The 23,497-nt window shown below is 41.1% G+C and overlaps 1 protein-coding gene across 6 annotated transcripts in view; it reads right to left on the bottom strand.

The window, feature by feature from the left end:
• Positions 1-23,497, bottom strand: part of KDM2B (lysine demethylase 2B) — a 127,028-nt gene that overhangs the window by 102,711 nt on the left and 820 nt on the right. For 5 of the 6 annotated variants that reach the window (XM_075041317.1, XM_075041321.1, XM_075041320.1 and 2 more), the window contains exons 1-4: positions 16,818-16,968; positions 15,392-15,536; positions 12,025-12,103; positions 4,538-4,584 (exon numbers count right to left, since the gene is read on the bottom strand). In XM_075041317.1, the coding sequence (XP_074897418.1) occupies positions 4,538-4,584; positions 12,025-12,103; positions 15,392-15,536; positions 16,818-16,868 (322 nt within the window). In that variant the 5' untranslated portion in view covers positions 16,869-16,968. Of the gene's footprint in view, positions 1-4,537; positions 4,585-12,024; positions 12,104-15,391; positions 15,537-16,817; positions 16,969-22,882; positions 22,956-23,497 lie in introns of those variants that run through there. The other variant, XM_075041319.1, reaches the window with a different exon arrangement.

Here is a 23,497-nt window from a genome sequence, read left to right as displayed (position 1 = left end):
CACATTCATGTATGCTTCCACTTTTTCTCTCCTTTACATGGTTCATAGCTTCCAAAACTACTAAGCGCTCCCTTCTTCAGATTCTATGATGTCTGTGAAGAATAATATAATGACAAAAATCAAACAAACGAAAAAGTGGAATGCTTTGGCTTTCTGACATCAAAGACTAAAGCAAATGATTGCATTCAGTCCTTGAATTTAGGAATAGCAAAGACTAGAGATGGTCAACAGCAACGATAGAAGCTCTGGCTTTCAAACAGCTTGCTGAGCAAGGCAGTTAGTTACCTTTCTCCTTGCTCGGTCCTAGGTTATCCCTGGCAAGTGTAATTCATTTGTTCTTTAGTGTAATTAGCATAAAGCATTCACACAGATATGTGTGTATGGAGATTCAAGCAAGCACATCTGGGAAAACTTGCTTTTTCTTTTTTGCCCATCTATGACAGACATCTCTCTGTGCTGTGGCCCAGAGGCGCTGTTGGTAGAAGAAGCCAACACAAGAGGCCTGGAAAATATAAATTATTCTGTATAGCTGCCTCTTTTGGGCATGAGCAATAAGTCACTCAGAATCACATGGTCTGAGGAAAAATTAGTAATAGCTATTGTGCTGTCCCAACACTTGGCACTTCACATACCTTTTACTCCCCATTATCAGTTCTTCAGCTAACTCCTCCCCCACCTTTTTTTTGTTAAAGACACTTCTGGAGTGTTTCTAGGGAGCTTTGTGACTTACATTTACATGACTAGCAGCCAAGGAAAAAAAAACAGTGTCTGAGAGTCTCACCAGTAGCCCTGGTTGGGAGTATCCTTGAGATACACTGTTTACCGGCTGGAAGACTAACTCTAGTTACAGAGAAGAATAAATGGACAATGGGTATAAGTTCTCTGAACTTCTGGGAGCCCTTAAAACAAGGGAGTAGGAGAACATGAAAGAAAGAAAGAAAAAAAGGACATAAACCAAGATACTATGCAGATCTAAAGACAACAATCACAAATGTGCAAAAAGTTTTGGAATAAAACAAAGCCCGAATACTTAACTAGCTACTGCTGTGCACTTGTTTTTCAAGTAGTCCATATGCATATGTTAACACGACCAATACACCAGCAAGGCATGCCAATAGGAAAAGTAAGGAGTCTGCAGAAATAACACTTACCAAGCTTTTAGTGCAGATGTGGCAGATGTTTAAGGAGACATTAAGAGGGCCAATGACCCTCTTAATCAAATTTTAAAATCAACTTATGAAGAGATGACAGTGACATTCTGTCCTTCAGAATTAGCAATCAAATCTACCTTCAACAATGAAATTACAAAGCTTAATAGTTATTAAATTACAACAGAGTTTTTCTTCTTTCAAGAGTTGTCTCAAGTTCCTAAGCAGGCCAGTAATTCCTCTCCATTTCTCCATTTGTATTCTTGGCTCACAGCCATTTCAGAGATCAGGCAAATTCCAACTGCTGAAATTAAACCACTGTCTCAGGTTTAAAGAGTATCCAGGATAACTTTCATATGGAGGTAGGAGTCTAGTTGTAACCATTACTCCAACCGTGCAGTTTGAAGTGTTTGTTCTTTAAAGTAAAGCTACTGTACATGAAGAGTATTTCATCCATGCACATTATACATAGGTGTCCATTCATGCACACTAACGTGCAAGTCATAAACAGTAGGTCATAGTCATTATCAAACTAAATTACAGCTGGTATCTGCATTTTTTGAACAATGAAAACAAAAAAAATCCAACAAGCAATGGCAATGTTTCTTTGGAAGTCTGATGAAACACTAAAGAAATATACACTTAAGCCTAAGTAACCACAAACGATGATTAAAAAACCCACCTTTTTTTCATCCTTATTTTTGCCACAGACTGGAGTTTTCGAAGGGAGATGAAAAAAGCTAGGCTACCAATTGTTGTTATTTCCTTGTGACTTATAGGTACTCAAATATGGAGATGATACAACAATCACGTTAGAAATAGAAAGTAAGATTCCAGAATAATTTGAGAATAAAGGCTCAGTTACTTCCTATGGAATTTATGTGCTTTGGAAAAACCCAGCACCATCTCTTTAAAATGTTCTATGACAAATGTGTTTCCCCTGATGCGAAGAAGAGAACAAATGATAGGTTTAAATAGCACCAGCATACTATAATGATGAGCCCTTATAAAAACAACAAGTTTACACACAACACAACATTTTTCAAGCTATGTTCTCTCTCTGTCGACTCCCACGCACATTCAGATGCAGAGAGTTATGATCATTCCATTTCACATTCACAAAACATCATTCCCCTCCCTCCCAGGTTCAGCAGTAAGTTTTGAAAACACTGTGCTTCAGAAACGCAGACACCTGGAGGTTCAGTCAAGATCTGAGGAGTCTGCTAAGAAAAAACGCAGGGACAATCACAGGAGATATTAATAAAACAAGACTCTTCATCTGCTTTATTTGAACATTAGATTGTGAGTGTAACATATATATTAACCTAAAACTAGAAAAAATTATCAGCAATGATATGCCATTGGAAATTGCTCACAAGTGTTTCCTGAAGTCATTAGTAGATAATTTAGAAATTTGGCATGGAGACAGGAATTGCCCCCATGTGCTGCCAGTGTCAATGTGGCTCTTACATACAGCACAAATTCCACAGCAACAGCAATGATTTGCCATGAGAACCATGAGTTTTCAGGTATAACTTAGAGTCCATTTCCCAAATATTTTAGACCTTTTGAATCAAAGTTTCCACCTGTGATGCCAGAAGTCAACTACTATATTAAAACCAGAGCAGGTGACAATGCTCTTGACCACATTTCAGGCTCAATACAATGACTCCAAAGGGAGTTTGTCCAAACACAATAAAAAAAGACCCATGACGTGCAGTATCTGGCCAAGAGCATATACATAGATTGCTGAACCAGCTGTGAGAAACGGCACACTTTTACATTAAAGTTAATGTCACAGTTAATTGCAATTGTTATTTCTGCTCCATTGTTTTATAAATCTAATTTTATTTATAAATATCCTCCCGGTTTGCTAGCCATGTACACAGGAATTTCCACCCCCCTAATACTTCAAGGGACATCAATCTTGAGGAAATGCAACTCCCACACTTTGACTGTTATACAGGAAAAACAATGTTGTTATGCAACACTACACTGTTCCAAAACATCTCAAAGTCAGACCCTCAACTTCAGCAGTTTCAGAGATAGAAGTGGCAGTTTATCAGCTATGGAACAAATTCACAGAAAATTGCCAACAGGGTCCAGATAATTACAAGGTTTATGCACGAGGCTCCTCTGCAGCAAGAAGAGGTATTCCGTACCTACAAATGTGCACTTGCAGGTATTTAGGAAATCCTTAAAATTTAGGACTTCCGAATACCCTCACATTATTTTCTAATTTAACTGCAGATTGACCAACAGAAATCCTACAAATAGCACTTCCCACACCACTTCCCTAACATTTTCTGCCAAAGAGTTTTGGGCTTTTTTTTCTTCCAAACTTACAAATGATCATAAATTAAGCAACATTGCCAAGTTTTGTTTGTGAAGGAAGGTTACCAGAGATAACCCTCCTCTCACAGATAACCCCAAGTGAGCAGAAATGAGGCACAAGTTCCTCTCCCTCGTTTTTCTTAACTACATCTTTTCCAGACTTGATATTCCCATTGATTATTAAACTCAAGAGTAATTTTCAAAAATTTGTCTTTCAGAATGCAGCAATTGGGCTAATTTAAAAGATAACTCCTGGCATAACACAGGTAGATAAAACCAGTAAATTCTAAATAGCAAGAATGCAGTTAAAAGTCTCCGTGGAGGACTGCAGCTAACATCCAAAACTCGGCTAGCTCCACAGTGATGACTTCACAGAGCACAGTATCACTATTCAGTAACAATTTCAGATAAACAATAAATAACACATCCATCTTCAGTAAAAGCAGATTTCAAAGAAACATACAGTATAATCTCCTACTCAAAATGTAGCTTTTCTTAGAGTTAAAAAGAATCCTTTTGCAAAAATTGCTAGGAAACATTTGATGATTACAGTCAGCAATTCTCTGGTTTGTGTCTTACCAAAAAGACAGACAGTTTGCAAAGCTTTGTGCTCAGTCTCTCTTAGCAACCTTTCCTCAAAGCACTGACCTGGCCTGACACTGGTAAAGACTGTGGGGAGAGCACAGGCAAAAGGTGATACGGCTCCAATCATACCTTTTACAAACAGATGCTCTACAACAGATTAAAAAAAAAAAAGGGAACTTGATCAATAGAGCTGCCGCTTTCCAGGATCACAAAAGTGTTTGTAGGACACCTGTTAAGAGCAAAAGCATTCACTCTCTTTCAAATGGCCAATTATCCAGCATAAGATCAGAGTCCGGTCAGCACAACTACTAATTAGGGTTCTCCCAGCCTTTTTAATTTACAAATTGGTTCTCCATGCCTTCTCCCAGATTCTAAGAGTTATCACAAATGTCTACAAACACAACTGGACAAGTATTTCAAAGCAATTCTGTTCTGTATAGACTTAATCCAGTGCATTTAAAATAACTTACCCACTAATAGCTTCACATCTCTGACGGTAAAATCCGGGTCAGGCATTCTATAATTAGCAAAGAAAGCAATGTTAAATACCATCAAGATAAGTATGGGTACACTTTCGTTACCATAATAAAAGAGAAATAAATGTATAGTGCTCTTTGTCCACAATGCAGTAGGTGGAATCAAGCAAGGCCTCTCTGAAGTGTGGACAGTGCAAGTTTTAATGACATACGTAACATCTTTGCATTGGCAAGTGTACAAAAGTTTCTCTACTCATAATGAAAGAGGAGAAGAGGTGTCTTTTCACGCACTCTCTAGCAGCGCTGGAGTGGGAGGGAAGGGAAGGGATTGGGGGCGATTTCAATAAAACCCTAAACCTTTACAGCTTGTTCCTGCTAAGCAACTCGCATGGTTTGCAACTGGCGGTGCCTCGTGTATATTCCCCAAGGTGAGTATTATCACATTTGCCAGTGGATATAAACTGAGGCATAGAGCAGTAAACCAATTTGTTCAAAGGCACATCATCACAGGTTGGATTCACTGCTTAGAAATAAAATATAAAAAATAATTAATTAAAGCCCCTTTGTTTTAATGACTATTCCAAACTTCCTTGTCTGGCAGAAGACAACCTGGCTGTACTTAGTGGCTAGGGAAATTGTTGTTCAATTCAAACTGGGCTAATTCAGAGCTAAATTAAATGGTAGCATAATTGGTTCACCAATGTCGATGCATTTATACGATCACTTCTAACACAGGCAATATTTTTGGGGTTTAATGTAATTAGACAATAGCCTAGTACGTCAAGTGAGTGAGTTTTACATGTCAGGTAGAGAGTAAAATTCTGCAACGTATAGACTGGACAGAAAAAGAAAACAAAAACAGTAGTGGGGTTTCAAAGCTGATTGACTTCATCTTAATGACCGTATTTCACCCTTCACATTGCACAAAAACTGACTAAGGAATTGTAATGAAAAACAGCCCTGTGGAACCTGCCAGCTAGGTGCTCTGTCCCTCTTGTACTGCCCTGGGTTGAAGATAAACAACTTGCTTCTGGTCATAAAGGACTTTTGACATGATTCAGTTAGAAATCAGAACGAACCAGCCCATAGGCAAACTTTTAGAGCAATAGTTTTCACTATTAAGAAAACACTGAAAGGTAAAGTTAAAAAATGCATTTACTGTCATGCATATATCTGGATAACTATTTGCCAAATTCTGTTTGCCCACTTTCTTTTACCCTTACCACCTTCCTCTGGTGGGATGGAGAGGCTGGACAATATCTTTTGTTAGTTCTCCGCCAACCCTCACATCTTTGCATTTAGCTGCAGGGGCCCCACAGCTTTGGAATTTACTCCCTCGCTGGAATGAAACAGCCTGAATCTACTGACCTTCAGGGTTCATTCAGAGCTCATCTTTTTTTCCAAGCACTAGAAAGTCAGAAGTAGGGGAAGAAGGAACTATTTGTGGGAGACAAGAACATGCAAGGCTTATCTTCAAATGAAACAGCTTGCCTGTATTTTGTCAGACACAGAACAATTAGATGGCAATCTTTTTCACATTTGTATCAACCAAAATAAAAATCAACCACCAAGATAGGTAACAACCCTAATCCAGATGCATACAAGCAAATCCAGTCTTTCCAAGAGGTCCCACAGCAGCTGATAATAAACATTACTCAAACTGGAAGAATACAATCGTCCCTAATAATAAAATTGCATGTGTAGCTCTTTGAAGAGCACACCTGGCATATCCTTGGGGTGTTTTCTCTGCAATCTCAGGATGTATGATACATTTGAGAAAGAGTACACCAAGGGAAGAATTTCAGGCTTGAACACAGCAGGTTTCAAGTACAAGAACCCATTTTGTGGTTGGGTTGCATTGCAAGGTCCAGCTTTAATTCAAACCCATTCTGCTGTCTGCTGAGACCATTAATGACTGTACTTCTTCATTTCCAGCCCCACCCAGCATAACTGCCACACTCAGTTATACAATTAGGGCTGGTTTGCTACAGCACGATGACAGCCAAAAAAAAAATTATTTGCTTGAACGTCACTGGACCTATACTAATCACTAAGTGTTGGTTCATTCATTTTTCTGCATATAAATCCAAAACACCAACAATGCAAGAACTGAGCAGAGGGGTTTTTTTTCCCTCGCTGTTACGCAATTTTCAGGCAAATGCATCTTGCATAAAAAACACTATGAATGCTTCCAAAGATTTCATATATCATAAAAAATAGATGAAGAATAGTATAGCGAGCTGGCTTGACTTAACACCAAAACATGGCTGACTACATTTGAGATTTTCTGCAATTCTGTTACATACAAATCATGTTACCTCAAACAGAAAAGAAATGCAAACACCTTAGTGTTGCACTGGATGCAAACTTGGATTTTAGTAAATGTTTAAAGACTTGCTAGAGAAGTCTCCTATTCAAATCCTCATGAGGATGAGCTCTGGCTAGCATACATATCTGATTAACCACAATACAATGCAAGATGACTGTTGTTCAGATAAAAGAGACATCTCTCCAAACAGCATTCTCTCTCCAAGTTACAATCCTGGAAACAGATGAACAACCCTCTAAGAAAAACAGCTCCTCTTCAGCTAAGAGATCACAGGTGGACTTTCCTGCTTCTAGCCATACAAGTAACAGCTCCGAAATATACAAGAAAGCAATTTTCAAAGTTTCATTATAATAATTTTTTCCTCATTCATCTCATTCCTTGCCATTTCAGAGTACCTCCAAGCACAGTAACCAAACTGTTCAGCTACGCTTTGTACATCTGCCAGGCATAGACATGGAAGCTGACTGCTTAACAGCAAACAGAAGTGGAAGCACATATCATCAGTTATTCAAAACATCAGAAGTCTAAAAATCATCTTCTATCATATACTTTATAGACTACTGTATCTCAAAAGTCACCCTACAGACATGCAGATCACCTAATTTACTGTATAATGACACACACAGTCTCCTCTGGACAAGAGACAGTAGTGCTAGAAAAGATCCAGTAAAGCATAATTTCCTCCAGAGCCTGAAGTGGAATGTAAGGTTCCTGAGTCTCATCAGCAAATTACTCAGATCCAAAGGCAAACTGTCCAGTCTCCCTCTACTGATGGAAGAAGGCAGGCTATGACACTCATTAATTCAAGCAGTAAATGTCAGGATGATGAGACTAAAGGTTCTCAACGTTTTGGATCAGTTAGGCAGGTGTCAATACTATTTTGATCTTGCTGGAATACAACACACACAGCATTTATGTATCTACACGTCCACAAAACTCATATATTGCATGCCAGCTACTTTTGATAGATACACGTAAGAAGTGGAAATGTAAATAAAATTAAAATGTGTTATCCTGCAGAGTGCCAAATAGAAAAGTTTGCTCATGCATTTCACTTCGGTCATTTAAAATACACATAAACCATTTTTCCAGCCTTCTCTCACTCTAGTGACATTTATGCCCAAGAGCGTACAATTCTTTTACAACATCAAACTACTAAGTCATGCTCATTTAAAGAAAAAATATTAGAATGTTGAATGTGCTGTAAGAGATTACTGATCTACAAATTCTAGTATTTTAATCCCCCAGAGCAGACAGTATTCAATGATTCAGCAGAGAATGGGAATATAAAAACAATTCACCCAACTAACTGTGAAATGGAGAATTCGACTGATTCCATGCAGGAACCATCCAAAGCTCACGTATCAGATAAAATTTGCTCTTACTTTTGTCAGCATACTAACTCATTAAAAATATCTTCAAAAGAAAAAAAAAAGCTTCAGTATTTTTACTCTCTTCTCTGACAGTGAATTCCAGCTAGAAGAAGAAGTTGCACACAATGTGTAGATGGTTCACAAAAGGGAAACAGGGAAACAGCCTAGAAAGGAGGAAAGATGTCAGAATAGTATTAGAATGATACCATCAGTTGGTAGGAAACTGAGAAGCTGGCTAGTCAAGCCTGGCTGCTGAGACTGTTTTAAGCTCATCACAGCAAACTGAAACACATATTTCTCCTTCACTATCCAAAGCATTAGTGCATGACAGAGAGCTGGATAAGTGACTCCAAAACTCTTGCTGTAGATTAGCATTTACTCCTCTTCCACTTCTTCACAATCCAGTTCAGAATTCAAGACACATTATCCTAACTGCCAGAGCTGCAGAACTCTAACTGAAAATAAAGGCAAGCAGCATTCAGTCCTGCTACTTCTTCACTTCCAAGGCACGTTCCAAAACTGCTATTTATTCGGCTGCTTTCATAATGCTTACAAAGAGAGGTACCTGACTTTCAGTGATCATCTTTGAGGCACGGTCATCTATACATGGATGCATGCTGTGCATGTGCGCGTACACATAAGCATTTGAGACCAGGTCTTTTTTTTGCCTCAGCGAAACACAGAAGTACATCTATAACCTGGTCTGTCTGTGCACGTGGCGTATAACCATAAAAGGGGCAGGTACAGAGCCAAAGCTCTCCCTTCTTCAAGGTCTTAAACATTACTGGTGGCTTCCAGGAAGGAAGAGGAATAGGAAGGCTGACTGTGAATGCATCTAAAACCAACACATCTTGAAGAAAAACAAGCCAACACATGACACAAAAAAGCAGATTACTCGTTACATGATCTCATTAGCTTGAGGACTCTCTGAACCCCTGGATCAAGAAAGACCAAAGACCACACTCCAAAGGCCGTATCACACCAGGAGGCTTCAATGAAAGAGCACAGCTAACCGAAATTGGAGGGGAGTGCCAGGTGGCAGTTCTCCAGATTTCAGGCACAGGAACAATGGGGAAGCCAATGATGATGTGTGAGCTGAGATTCCAGTGTTAAAATGTCAAAGGTGAAATTGCCTCATTACAGAATCCTAAATAATGAGCTATCAAGAAGAAACAGGTATTACATCTTGTTGTTATGGACACCAAGAAACAAGGTATCTTTGTGAAGGATCTTGTGCAACCTTTACAGCCCATCGGGCAGCCTGAGTTCTGAAGGCACCACTGTCTGGTACAGGCAGCCATAGGAGACACTGGTCCCAGGCTGGGGTGCTCACTATCCATCTCTGATAATGCCCTGCCATTTGCAGCTGAGGATCTGAAGCCCAGTAATGTTTGTGTCTGTGGGACGCGCTCTCACTTCCGCACTTCTCTGCTGGTGGAGCACTAGCTGAACAGGTACTGTTGGCACAGTACGAGCTGAAACATCTCCACAGTTTTCTTCTTGTACTGTACGGAATTTGTGAACTTCCTCACACACAGGAGGAAGATCTGGCTGCTAGGAAGATGCAGCAGTATCTCTGGCTCCTAAACACGCCCCAGTTTCACAGAAGAGCTTCATCCAGAAAAAATTCTTGAAGCTTTTATCATTTACCCTTTAGAAGCGGCAGTTTAAAACCAACACATATAGAGAGAGCAGTTGTCTCAGATGATTTTCCACCACCTTCCACAGTAGATATGTCTTTCATTGGACCCCTCCAAGAGAAGCATCTCTTGAAGAAATAAACTGAACAAAAAAGTAGCAACAACCTTCAACAACAAAAAAAACCCCTCCCTGCCACATTGACCAGAGAAGCCAAAAGGAGAGTCAGAAAAACAGAGGCCCCAAAGCAGCAGGAAAAATGGTTCTAGGAGGGAAAGCTCCTGTATTTGGAGGCTGAGAGGAAGCGAGCAACTGGGATGCTAAGTTGGGTGAGTAGAGCGGAGAGCACAATCTTTAAGTGAGCAGGAATTTCCTGTAAATAATAAAGCTCCTGCTGAAGAAAAAAATTATTTAGCTTCAGGTGATGGTTACATATATACATACAGTGTAAATATACATTCGGACAAGCACTCAATCAATGGAGATGTCGTTGGCTGTCTAGGAACTAGGCTAGCCAACAGTGTCACGAGTGAACGTAGAACAAATGGTACTTTACATTAAGGAAACTCAGCTGAGAAGATAAGAAAATGATTCATCAGGAAAGATGATACTATAGTCATGTAATATATAAGCTAAGATTAAGGAGGTGGCTTCTGCAGGTGAAGCATAATTAAGCTATGAATATGGAAGACTTTTCTCTACTCCTCAGGTTTTCATATGAAGGTTATATGGAAGGCTGTAGACTTCAGGAATATCAAAACAGATGCTTTTGTGTCCCCTCTTGTCCACAAGGAGAGCGGGATTTAAGGATCAATGCTTTCCACTCAACCACACCTTCTTTCAAATAATACAACAGAAAAATTAGATTATTCTTCTACGACACCAAATAGGAGCATAGAACTGTTTAGAAACTGTAAGAAGTAACCAGCCTTTCTCACTTAATAGCTAGGGTTTCTACCTATCTTCTAAAACATTACAGAATACATGCACATTTTTGTCACAAAATTAGGATACAATCTAGGAAAAGCTTTGCACAAACAAACAAAAAGATGGTATCTTGGTGTTTGCATTTCTTTTTTTAACAAGAAACTAGACTATGTATCCAGGACTAAGTAGAGAAATAGCTGGGCTTAATAACCAAAGAAAAAAATATCCTGGTACAACATAATAGTACAAGAAAATAAACATTACTGTAATTACTACTGAGTACCTATTAAGTGCATCCTGTTCAGAGTTCAACATATAAAACTATTTTACTGCATCATGAGAAGCATTACAGCAGCTTCTATTCGCTCTTATAGTAAAAGGACATATGCTTGTCAAATACCCCAAACACTACTTCTTCTCTTTCTCTCCTTAAGTTAAATTGGGGTGGCTTGATTCTTTTTAATTAAACAATTGGGACTCCTCAGTTCCCTAAACTTTGAGGCGTTCCAGCTGAAACTGAGCAAAGTAATTATGCTTTCAGAAAATTAATTTTCTTTCAGATATAATCAGTTACACAGTCCTAATTTCCAAAAGTATCAAGGAACATTTATCTAAACTATGGATTATGTGACTAATCAAGTATATAATTTTAATATTTCTCTCTTCGACACTGTCACTTTTACAAAGAAACTTGCAGGATTCTCTTATTAAAATACCAAATCCTTTATGACTGGACATTAGCAAAATGCAACCTCAAAAAGACTTTAATAATACCATGTTTTAACTAGACGTTATTAACTATTTACAAAGCTATAACATTCTGAAGAAATACAATTATAATGGAAAATGACAGGCATCATTAGACATTCCACCTGTAACGCAGAAAACAATTGAGAAGTCAAAAATTGAAAGAAGGTTGTTCTGTCATTACAGCATGGATTGGATGCAAGGACCTTTGAATTTTCTTCCTAGTTTTCATCACTGACTTATTTTTGATTGTGTAGTACTACGCTGCATGCACTTAGCTTTTATAGACCTCATTATCTGCTTGTTTATAAGTGGAAAATAATAATTTCTCTTCTCAAGGGTGCTGACAGTCTTACTAATTGCAATACATTTTGAGATCATCAAAAGAAATACCGCACAGAAGTGGACAGCATAATGGTTATTTTATAAAAGCATTTATTAATCATCAAGATTTGGTTGTAACTTACTTAATTCCCAGTCCATCCTTATTTCTGAAGATAAGGGGAACTCTGAGAGCTTCTCTTTGCACATACTCAAAAGTAAAATCTGTTTGAATAATGAATAAAAAAAAATCCAAAATCAATTACAACGGCATTAGCACCTCACATTACATTTTCTCAAAACGCTCCCCATTTCCCTTTTCTCACCACAGAACTCCACTGTCACGTAAAGAAAAATATAAAGAGAATGCATATTTATAGGTCCAAACCGGAAACCAAATGACAGACAATGCTCTCCCAGCTGCTCTCTATTTTTCCTGTTCACTGATGCACATAAAATAGAATCCAGTCAGAGTTTGTCAATTAAGGTCTGGGTTGAAATACCCAGGCTGTAATGAAATACCAAATTAACAGTTAAAAGATAATCCTAACTAAATTACTGCAAATCAGCCTAGTACTTTTGGGGCAAATGTGTAGTTTAAACTGGATGTTTAAGTTTACACATTCTAAGCTATACATTTCTACTTAGGAAAAAAACACATTTTCTTGTGAGCGTTATCCGAGTATAGCAGAAAGCCCTAATTCTGTGAACACGTAATTTTCTTTTTATGTGAGGGTTACTGTTACTTTCAACGGGGTACTTTTTTTTGTTAATTAATCAGAAACATAACTGCAGGAGCTGACAGACAGAAATCTTATACAGCTCCTGGCACTTAGGGAGATGGTGAAAAAAGAATAGATTTTATGTGGGAGTCACAGTATAACACACAAGCAAACTGAAAATTAAACATAAGTTTGTTATGTTAACACTGACCAGTATCACCTTGTTGCTTCACTCTGAGGATTACAGAGAACTGGCCTTTCCTGGGGATTTCTTTATGCAATGGTCTGATACAATAGCAGTGATTTGGGGATTAGAGAGGAAGTTACAAGGCAGCGATTTGGGTGAGCTGTGCCTACAAAACCCTACACTCCATTTGGACCCTTCTGCCACAGAGAGAAGGGGAATTCCTGCAGTGGCCACGTACTGTTTCTATGGTTCTGCTATTCCCCCTTTCTTACAGGAAAAAATGACTTTTATATAGCATCCACACGCTACCTTAAAATGGAAAACATTGCTTGACTCTTTAGCACTACAAAATACACTACATGCTGCCAAATATACTATATGCTTTACGTATTATATTCAGGTACACACAAGTAGTTTAACTTCTCCAAGATTCAGCCAGCAATGTACACGCTTCCTAGGAGAGCATGAGAACCTCAGAGCCGAGCCTATATTGGTAATGTTTCTCTGCTGTAAAAATCCATACTGAAAAAAACAGGGGAAACAGAGACTAAGCTTCCATGCCTGCAGATGCATTTCCCTCTATTTTTACAACTTTTTCTTTGCTGTATTCAGTTAGTAATTATGACAAGTAGGGATATAATATTCCTACTTAGAGTTACCAAATCAGAGCACTGTAATTATCCATTTACAAAAACATTAAAATTACAGAAACTTTATTGCTACTAGTCTCAAAATAAGTGTAATGAATACTCCAATTAACTAAGGTTACCAAATAAATATTTCTGTACTAGAGAAATCTTCATTTCCATTAAAACTATTGGCTTTAGGTAAGCAAATAAATAAACCACAGATATTTGTTAAGGACACTCATCCACAACGGAAAGTCAACAAACATCAAGAAGAGTATTGGTGGAAGCTGAGGCAGCTATATAGTCTAGCAGACTAGAGAACAAGTAGCTATGACAAACTGCATTCAAGCCAAAAATCATGCCACTGCCTTGCAGCACCTGGAGGAAAACCTCCAACCCACATTCCCGACCAAAATAAAAAAAAATAAATCAAAGAAGAGTTATCGTTAAAAGTAAAACAAGGACATGGGAAATAAAAATAAATAAATATATCGCTCAACCAATTCCATGTTCATATAAACTGACTTTTTTATTCTTACTAACCACTGTCATTGTTTTGCCTAGATTAAACTCCTGGATTTATAGAAAAAATAAACCAATAGTAAAAATAAAACCAGAGCAAATAGGAAGGCAGACTCTTTCTTCGTAATACCCCAACAAAGCATTTAAATCCCTTGTGGGGTCGAACAAAGCAGACACAGACCACAACAAAATAACAAAAGACACTCATTTATTTTCAAGTTCCCTAGAAAGGAGAAAGCTACCCAAAGATTGTAGAGCTGCTGAGCTAGGGAAGCTGTGGATTGTACTATAGTTAGCATGCAGCAATAGCAACCACTGGTGTATTTGGAAGTTGAGGGTAGAATGCAATCATTTTCTGGAAAATTAATTAACATTTTCCAGCTAAAAAATAGGTGTTTGTGTTTTGTTTGGAGGAAGAGGGGTCAGGGTTGAGCTTATCTCCTAAACAAATACCTTCCTAAATAAGATAGGTATTTAATTTCTCCACCACATTAACTTTTCTAAAAGGAGCTTAAAATGCTCATGCAAAACTAAGCCTAGGGGAGAAAAGGAAATTTTCTAAACTAGATTAGTGGCTCCACAGTTATAGCCATTTCAGGAGGATTACACCCAAAACTACTCTTTTCCTGAGAAAGCCGGCTTAGGCAGGGAGTCCTCAATAAGGCCGAGTTTTGGTGATAGCCATCTGGGATTCAGGATCCGTTTCAACAATGCCGCAGTAAATAAAGGTGACTTGCACCCCCCCACCGCCCGGCCCGTTTGATTCCCGGGCAAACTGCTCTCCTTCTCCTTCCTGCCAGGCAACCATGCTGCAGAGCTGGGCTGTCTGGCTTTGCTTACCGCTCCGAAATTTAAGTCACCTAAGCAAACCAAAGAACTTTGGGGAGGGGAGCGTTGTAATTTAATATATGATAGAAAGACAAAGAAGTTATTGACTTTAAAGTCCCCAACCCTGGCGAACAGGCTCATCAATTGCATCCTTTTGGAAGAGGGGTCCTGGCTTCAATAGGGGGCCGAGGGCGAGCAGGAATCACCGCCGGCTAAGTGGGGGCTGGGGTTTCTGCCTCTCCTTTGCCAGGACCTAATTCCTGAACACCTCGGTGGTGCGCTGGGGTCACGGTAGCGGAGCACGTTGGAGGCGGGGGGAGCGCCAGGCTCTGCCGTTTATCACCACGCCGCCTCCCAAGCACCACGTCGGGGCACAAACCAGCCCTCCGGGTGCGGGGGGACAGGACGGGGCAGCCCCCCGACGGTGAGGGCTGCAGGGCCCCGGTGCAGCAGCCGTCCCCCCCTCCCCACCTCCCCCGCTGCTCGGCCCGGCGTCGTCACCGGATCCCCGGGCAGGGGGGCGCGGGCGCGAAATACGAACCCAGGCGCGGAGCTACACGTGGGAGCTCCGGCAGCGGAGAGAGCCCGGGCTGGGCAGCCCCCGTCCCCGTCCCCGGGCAGTTACCTTTCCCGTCCATGGCATGGACGAAATCCCCGTGATACATTTTACTCTTTAATTTCTCTTCCAGATTGAAACTCCTGATGCTGACAATTTCCTCCACGTCCGAAAGGTCCTCGTTCTCATCGTATCGCCTTCTGCCAATAGATCGCTAGAAAACAAACAGACAAACAAAAAAACCCCCACATTGTCCGGAAAAAAAATAATAAATAAAAATCGGGGTCGGTAGGGAGGAAAGTGCATGGATCGTGCAGGACAAGTTCATAAACATTTTGGGGGAAATAATGAGGACGGCAAGACACAAACTGAACAAAACCTAAACCCAAACAAGCTACAACACAGCTGCATGCACAACCTTTTCCATCCCGTGACACGGAACTAGACAAGAATAACAGGTGTTTGGCTGCAGGAAAACTAAAACTTGGGCTGCTGTGCAGAAGCTGGCGGTTAAAGGCGAGCAGGAGAGAGGCGCAACTCGCCGAAAATTCGCAAGCTACAGCACCGATGTGCTTTGCAATCCCGTAAAAAACCGTGAACGGCGGCTAACGCTCGTTAGCAACCGGTTCATTTTTATTATCACTATTATTTTTTGCACGTGAACACAAGATAATTCCCCGGGGAAGGGAAGGGGTGCGAATCATTTAATCCGAGGCACAGCATCCAGGTTTCGGTATTTACATAATCCGAGTGTTTCCATAGTCACACCGGAAGCCGCGATTTAAAAAACAGATCGCTTTATGTAACGCCGCGATGGATGCGCAGCCCCCACCCCGCTCCCCCCCCGCCCCCCGGAGCCCCGCACGCTGCTCCGCCGCGGCCGGAGCCTGCGCGCTTTTACAGCGCCGAAAGCGAGGGGGGTCCGGGGACAGGAACGAGTTAAATGCATGGGGGGGGGGGGGGAAAATATGTGGGGTAGGCCCGGTGGAGGCCGGTGTCGCTCCCCCGGGGAAGCTGCGGCGGGCGCGGAGCCGGGGCTGGAGGCGGCGGGCCCCCGCCGCACGCCGCCGGTAGCGGGGGACGGTCGGCCGGGCACCAAGGTAGGTTCCCCCGGTGCGGGGAACGGAACGGGGTGGGGAGAGGTGGTGGGGGGAACCCGATGCACCAGCTGCCGCCGGCGGCTCTGCCCCTCTCCCGGCAGATCTCTCCCTGGAAATCCGCCCCGGCAGCCAGCCCTACACAGACACGCGGTGGATCAGCACAAACCCTTACCCACAGGAGAGAGAAAAAAAAAAAAAAAAAAAAAAAAAATTATCGTCCCACCCTCTCCTTCCCTTCGGTTAAATTCCACCCCCTTCCCCAGTGTCTAAGCTGCTCTCTTGCAAACTAAGTCGCTCTGCTGCCTACGTTTTACATGCATTTCTCCCTTTGCAAACAATTAAGCAAAATCAGTTAAAAGGCACAAATAGGAAATAGACAGAAGCCAGCTACACACCAATCTTCTTCCAGAGTCTTTCTCTGCCTCCATTTTTTTGGAGAGTTTCATCACTTAATTGTCAACAGTTCCTGTCCTGCATTTTTGGCCCAAATGGGGAGGAGGAAAATCAAAAGCCATCCAGGTCTCTCTAAAGTTTTGCAATTTTGCACCAGCACTTTTTTTTTGGGGGGGGGGGAAGAGGAGGGGGAGGGAAGGGGAGGGGGGCGGCGGCGATGCGTTTTGCAAAGTCCTAAGGAACCATTTTCAGGCACTGCGTGCGGAGCGGGGGGCGCAGGCGTCGCAGTGCCCGGAACGTAAACACTGGCGGGGCCGGAGGGGGGTGGGGTGGGGGGGGTGAGGCCGAGGCGGGGGGGTGGGGGTGGCGGTGTCCGGGGGCAGCGGCGCGGTACCGGCGCTGGGCTGGCCGCCGGCCCCGCCGTGGCGGTGTTTAGGTCACGAGTGCGCGGCGGGCGCGGCACGCAGGCGCTGAGCGGCAGCGGCGGCGGGGCAGCGCGGCGCCCCGCGGAGGGGGGGGGGAACGGGACGGGACGGGACCGGGGAGGGCACCACAAAGGCGGGGACGGTCCGTGCGTGGGTACCGCAGTCGCCCGAGACGTGTCCTAAAAGTTGAGCGGCTCTGCTTACACGGGGGGGGTTGGGTTCAGCGCCGGCTGCCCAGCGTCAGGTTTTAAACCCAGGCGCACTTTTGGAGGATTCCTCTAAGGAGTGGGGAATTAACGTAGCAAAACACTGGAAAATAAATCTTCTAATATGTGGAGTTGCGGTTAATTACAGCGTTTAGTTAAGCACGCTGTTTTACATACACTTGGTTTTGCTGTGTTCCTCTGTCACGCGTGCGGCAAGGGAGCCCGACCAAAGGCAAACACCGGCCGGTGCGTAAAATGCTCCAAGATCGGCACCTACATCTGTCTTGTGGGAACTGGTTCTAATATCTATAATGTATTATTCGGTGTTAAATAAAGCAAAATTGCCTTCGTAATATGCATGTACAACAGGTAGTTAGAAATCGCATGAAAAAGTAGGTAAAAATTACATAAAGTAGCTACTGATATAAAAAATCTTCAGTATAGCCATACTGCGGGTTTATAAGACTATCAGAGGGCTTCATTTCTAGAACACCAATTCACATCTACTCTAAATTGATGCTGAGCAAATATTAGGACCATCTGATTGCAATAGCAGGGTCAGAGTGCAGGTTTTCAACAGCCTCCAGGTTCCAAAGTGTGGCTCCTCTCTGAAGTGACATCCTTTACCTCCCCTCCACACCCCCCCACACCCCCCCCCAGAAAGGGAACATCAAAGCGTACCGAAACCCAGGGCTGGGGGCTGATGGCTTTGACAGCGCTCCTCTGGTTTGCTTTTTGCAATTTTTGAGATTGACATTGAGAATAATTGTGTTTCTACCTTCAGTACAGCACTTGTTCACTGTTGTCTCTCTCTTGGGCCAGCAAAAATTGGGAGTGCTCTGATCTAACTAGTACAAATCTCAGAAGTAAATTTTGAACTGTCTTTCCATGGCTTTAATTTTCAGATCAGTAAAATGGAGACTGAAACTTTTCTTAAAATATGGCCTTTTTCTTTACTATTGCTGTCTGCTTCTACCAGCAGAAACATTTTCATATAGCATCGAGTTGCCCTTTGCATACCTAACCAGTTACGTTCTAGGTACTATATGAAACATATTACATATTATGCAAAAGACAAAACACATTAAAATTCAACTTTGCGGGCCTCACCAGTCTTCTCTTTGGAAACATCCGTATTTTAATGAACCATGACGCGGATAAAGGCAGGAGAGGTTAGAGTTCTAACTTAGGATTTAAGGCAGCGAGCTGCTCCTTCTGCATCTGCCAATAACTGTTTGCAGAATCTTGAAAAAATCATGTAATCTTTCTCTAACATCTCCCTATTTGCAGATGATTGAACTTTATTATCATATAGAAGCGTTGTATAGGCTATATATTGAAGTGTGGATTCCAGATGTCTGTTACAGCAAGTGCATTATTAATCCATAATCCTGAGATGTAGGCATATGTTGACCTCTCAGCCAAGATTACTCAATCTTAAAATTAAATGCATGTGTACATCTGTATTACTGAGGCCAGAGTACTTGTATAAGATAAATGGATGTTACTAGAGAATCATCAGACAAAAAACACATAATCCATCCATTCCACAAAAGTCCACCAAAAAAGACAGAACAGAGACATAAAAGAAAATCAACTCATTTTTCTAAATCTTTTTTTTTTTTTTTTTTTTTTTGGACATGAACAATCTGAGACTCTTGGTGTATGAAGCAAACCCAGCAAGGACTGTATTAATCACATACACCTGGAAGCACGGAAGAAACTATGTTTCAGAAATATTACAATTTTAATCTATGTATCTCCAAAAATAGAGAACATGTTTTTAACTTTGTTTTTAAGACAGAAATGATTCCTATTAAACTACAATTCATGTTACCATTGAAATAATACTGTAATCTGTGTATTAATAACCAAAAACCTGTCTCAAACTTAAAAGAACTGGGGAAAAAAAAAGGGGGGCAGGGTGCTAGGCTGTGGATGATGAGAATATCCACAGCTGCATTAGATAGGATAAAAACATTTAGAAGCAATATTAAACCCGTGTGCTTCAGGACACAGGTTAAGTACTGGCAGATGAGGGTTAGGGCTCGTTTCCCCTCTGAGCAGGTCATGCCGCAGGCTTCCAGCAGTGCCTGGAGCTGGGCCCTGTCAGGGACAGGCCAGGGCTGCCACAAGGCTGGCTTTCTTCACAGTCAAAAATACAGGAAAAACCACTTCAGGTATAAATACTGCAAAAAGGGAGTGCTTATTATTGAGAAAGGGGCTAGTATGAACTGTCTTAAAAAAAAACAAAACCACTAAAACTTTTTTGCTGGATGTTATTGTAACAAATTATTTAAGATCTAATCATGACGATGTGCTGGATCCTGACCTTGCTAGCTTGAAACTAGGAGCTGTCATTTAATTAAACTTCTACTGCAGGGCTCATGCTAAAATAAGAACTATAGTGCTGTGCTTGGGAAGGCTGTATGGAGAAATGGGTTAATTTCACCCCTACTGAGCTTTCAAACATAGTTGTTTCCCATTGGATAGAATGGACTGAAATAATCTTAAAACATTTTTTAAAATATCTTTTATCCTGTAAGACCTACCATTCTATATATTACCTTGGGTTAAGATGGAAGACTAGATATTTAACAATTTCATTGTTTTATGAAGGCAGTTAAAAATGATACGCTTTTTCTAGACCTGACAGATCAAAATCTTTCCTCTGCAGAAATTCCATCAACTAAACTTTAAGCTCTACTTTAGATGAGATTTGCAGAGATGCTTGCCTTAACCTCCTTGCTGCTTGGGACTGCTGACAAACCTTTATTTGCCTTTTGCAACTTCTACTTCTAATGTGTTATTTTTAATGCAGATCTACCATAACTTCCATTTTGTGGCAACCTGATTTGGTTTTGGTACAATAACAGGAACAAATGGAAGTGGCGATTTGCATGTGAAGCTGGAAGTATGTTTTAGAAAAACTGCTATGCAGAGGGTAGCACCTTTGCACGCTCAGTACCGTATCACATTAATCATATGGTACTCAGGGAACCTATTCTTCTTACTCAGTCCTCCTACACAAAATACAGAAGTACATTTTTAGCAGAAAAAAACCCTATGAGTACCCTTGTGACAGTGTACAGATTTCTCAGGGCTTTCTGGAAAGAAACTTGGACTTCTGCCACCAGCTCCAATTGTGTTCATGCATAAATGATCCAGAGAATGGGTTGACATTACCTCTAATTAGAGGTAATAACAGCCTGCTGCTGAAAGAGCCAGTTCCCTTTCTCTTGCGTGTATGTCCCTCATTTCTCCTGCATTAGGTCTAGTGTTCATGCAGCCACAGGGTAAGTCAGTTCAGTAACCTGATCCAGCAGAAAACTCACCCATTAAGAAAAAAAAAAAAAGTTGTTATTTTTTCATTAGGTCAATTCACTGAAGCTCTGTAGCCATTTGATCGGTGTAATCTACAGGATGGAGAGGACGGTGGGATGAGATGAAGGAAGAGTACAGGACTACACCCTTTTGGTGGCCTTCCGCAATTGCACTGATCTGAGGTAACATCAAACCACAGCTTTGAACTCCAGCATGATTTCAGAAGAACTCCCTGAAGCATTTCCAAGAGTTAATTAAGCATGACTGACTCTTTTTGTTTCAGCTAACTCTAGAGTGGCAGTATAGAGGTGTGTAAAAATGAGTAATTAGAGTTGGAAAGAAAAGAACTTGTCCTGTTTAGTTTATACCTCAGAATGGAGCTGTAAAATGGAACATAAAGGGGGGAAAAAGGGTACACTGCTATAGTCCTGATGTTTTAGTTGCAGAAGAAGGCTTCATCCTTAATTTATGTTTTCCTATTTAACAAACCGATTTTTTATTTCTGATAGGAAAGGAAATAATTCTTATTTTAAAGCTACAATGCTGGGGGGCTTGGAAGCTTAAAATTACACATGGGTTTGGTTTGGAAAAGCAGATGGGATGAGACGAGATTTCTTCACTGATTCGGTAGGTCCTTTTCCGTACTGTTTCTTTGAATGAAATATGAACTCAACAGTAAATCAGCATGCAATATTGTTCTATCTTTCTCAAAGCCCTTCCTGATAAACAGGAATAGGAGTGATGGACAGAAGAATAGAGAAACAGTGAGTTCAAAAAGTCTATTGTAATGCAGTTGTTTAGAAAGACACCTGAAGTCCTTCCCAGCTGTATGTCTTGCAGGCTTGGGGTTTTTTTTTGAGAAATCTGATTTTAGAGAACAGGTCAAGACCTAAGTGTTATTTGTGCGGTAGTGCTCACCCATGATGTTACAGTTCAACTGTAATTTTGTGCAGAAAAGAGGAGAAATAGTGAACAATGAATCACGGTTATGTACACGTACATAAACATTTTTCATAGCTTACGAGCAACAATGCAAAATATTTTTAAATGTATGATTCCGCAGAAGTTACATGACAGAGACTAAATGTTTGCTTGAGATGTACTTTACTGGGCTTTGATGGTTACCATTTCTCCCAACTAAAATGTGGTAATGAAATCACAATATGGTTGTTACCCATTGCTTTGCAATGTGGTGCTCAGACTTAGCCTAAGGCATCAGTGGGAGACAGAAAAAATGCTGATTGTGGTGATGAGGTCTTCTGCTTGGTTTTTTTTTTGTTGTTTTGTGTTTTTTTTAAGAATTAAAGCACACTGAGCAAAGAGTAGTATTTTATAATGCTAACATATGCTGGACTTTCACTCAAATAGATCCTATGCAGTAGTACTGTCACCCATCGAAGAGAAGGAAGGTGGCGAACACTCCACGGAGTCATTTATACAACAGCAGTGGCGTTTATGGAAAGACTGTAAGTCAAAGTGATTCTTCTACACAGGTGTTTTAATACCCCTGTAGATAAAAATCTAACCAAAAGTTGTTTATAACAAGAAAGCTCTGTTTGTTTCCTGAGAAGGGAATGAGATCAAATCTACATGGTAAGAAAGGGTAGTTTCAGGGAATGCCTCTGAAGACTTCAAATTGCTAAGATTTTTTTCTTGGATGCTTCAACTACGTCTTTTTTTAAAAAGAATGGCATGTTAAAGAAGAGCATTATGTGATGTATGTTGGTATAGATTGTTATCACCTTTACTGTGCATAAGTAAATGAATGACCTTGCAAATCAGATAAAGATGTGAAGAGAAGAACAAAGCAAAAATGTGGAAGACAATGTGCCGCATTTTTCCTACTTGTAAATAAGGTGGAAAATTTCAACACAATAGAAAATCACCAATGCTTTTGATTTCTAATGGAATGAGCACTGCAGGGATTCAGCTCCTAGGTGACCATCCATGTGCCTGTAAATAGTAAAAGTATCCTTGTCCAGTAATATTTCTATTGCTAAAATCGTTATTTTTCTTATTAGAAATCGATAGCAACAGGTTCGTTTCTTACATGTCCCGTAATTCTCCAGACCCACAAGTTTGAGGTGGCACAAGCACTGTATTAAGTCTCACCTTTTCAGAAATCATCTTCATAACTGTGCCATGTATTTGCTATGGAGTTCTGCTATATGCCTCATTTTCCCCTCTGCAAAACACAAAAAATAAATAATGGTTTAAAGGGTTTGCACGAACATAGTAATAAAAAAAATCTTTCAACGCTGGCATACAGATCTGTTGAAATGTTCTGCTTAATCAACTGTATCAGCTGCCTGCTAATAATAAACCGAGTTTATCAGGTGCTCTGGGTGTACAAAATGGTTATGAAAACCTTAAATACGCGACAAAGGGTTAGGTCTATCAGTTTTAATTGGAAGTGAGGGTGGGTGCTCAGACTGGTTTTAGATCCACAGGACAGCTGTAGATTAAACGATTAAGCTTTTTAGGAGGGGCGGCTAATGAAGGAAGTAGTTGAGAAGTGGCCTTGTGGTTGTGTTTTGAGGGAAGGCAGCAAGGAGCGGGGATGGAGCAGGGGGACACCCCATCCTTTTCTGCCCTGAGCGGAGGGGACACCTCTACGCGGCAGGGCACCCGCCGCCGCACAGGGGTACGCAAAACTGACTGAGAAACTACAGATTCCCCTCAACGACGCTCCAGCCTAACGCTGCTCACCCGCCCCGCTGCCGCAAC

This window comes from Buteo buteo, chromosome 11, assembly GCF_964188355.1.
Source record: "Buteo buteo chromosome 11, bButBut1.hap1.1, whole genome shotgun sequence".
Taxonomy (NCBI): domain Eukaryota; kingdom Metazoa; phylum Chordata; class Aves; order Accipitriformes; family Accipitridae; genus Buteo; species Buteo buteo.
The sequence above is the reverse complement of the archived record's forward strand: the minus strand, read 5'-3'. Positions and strand labels throughout refer to the sequence as shown.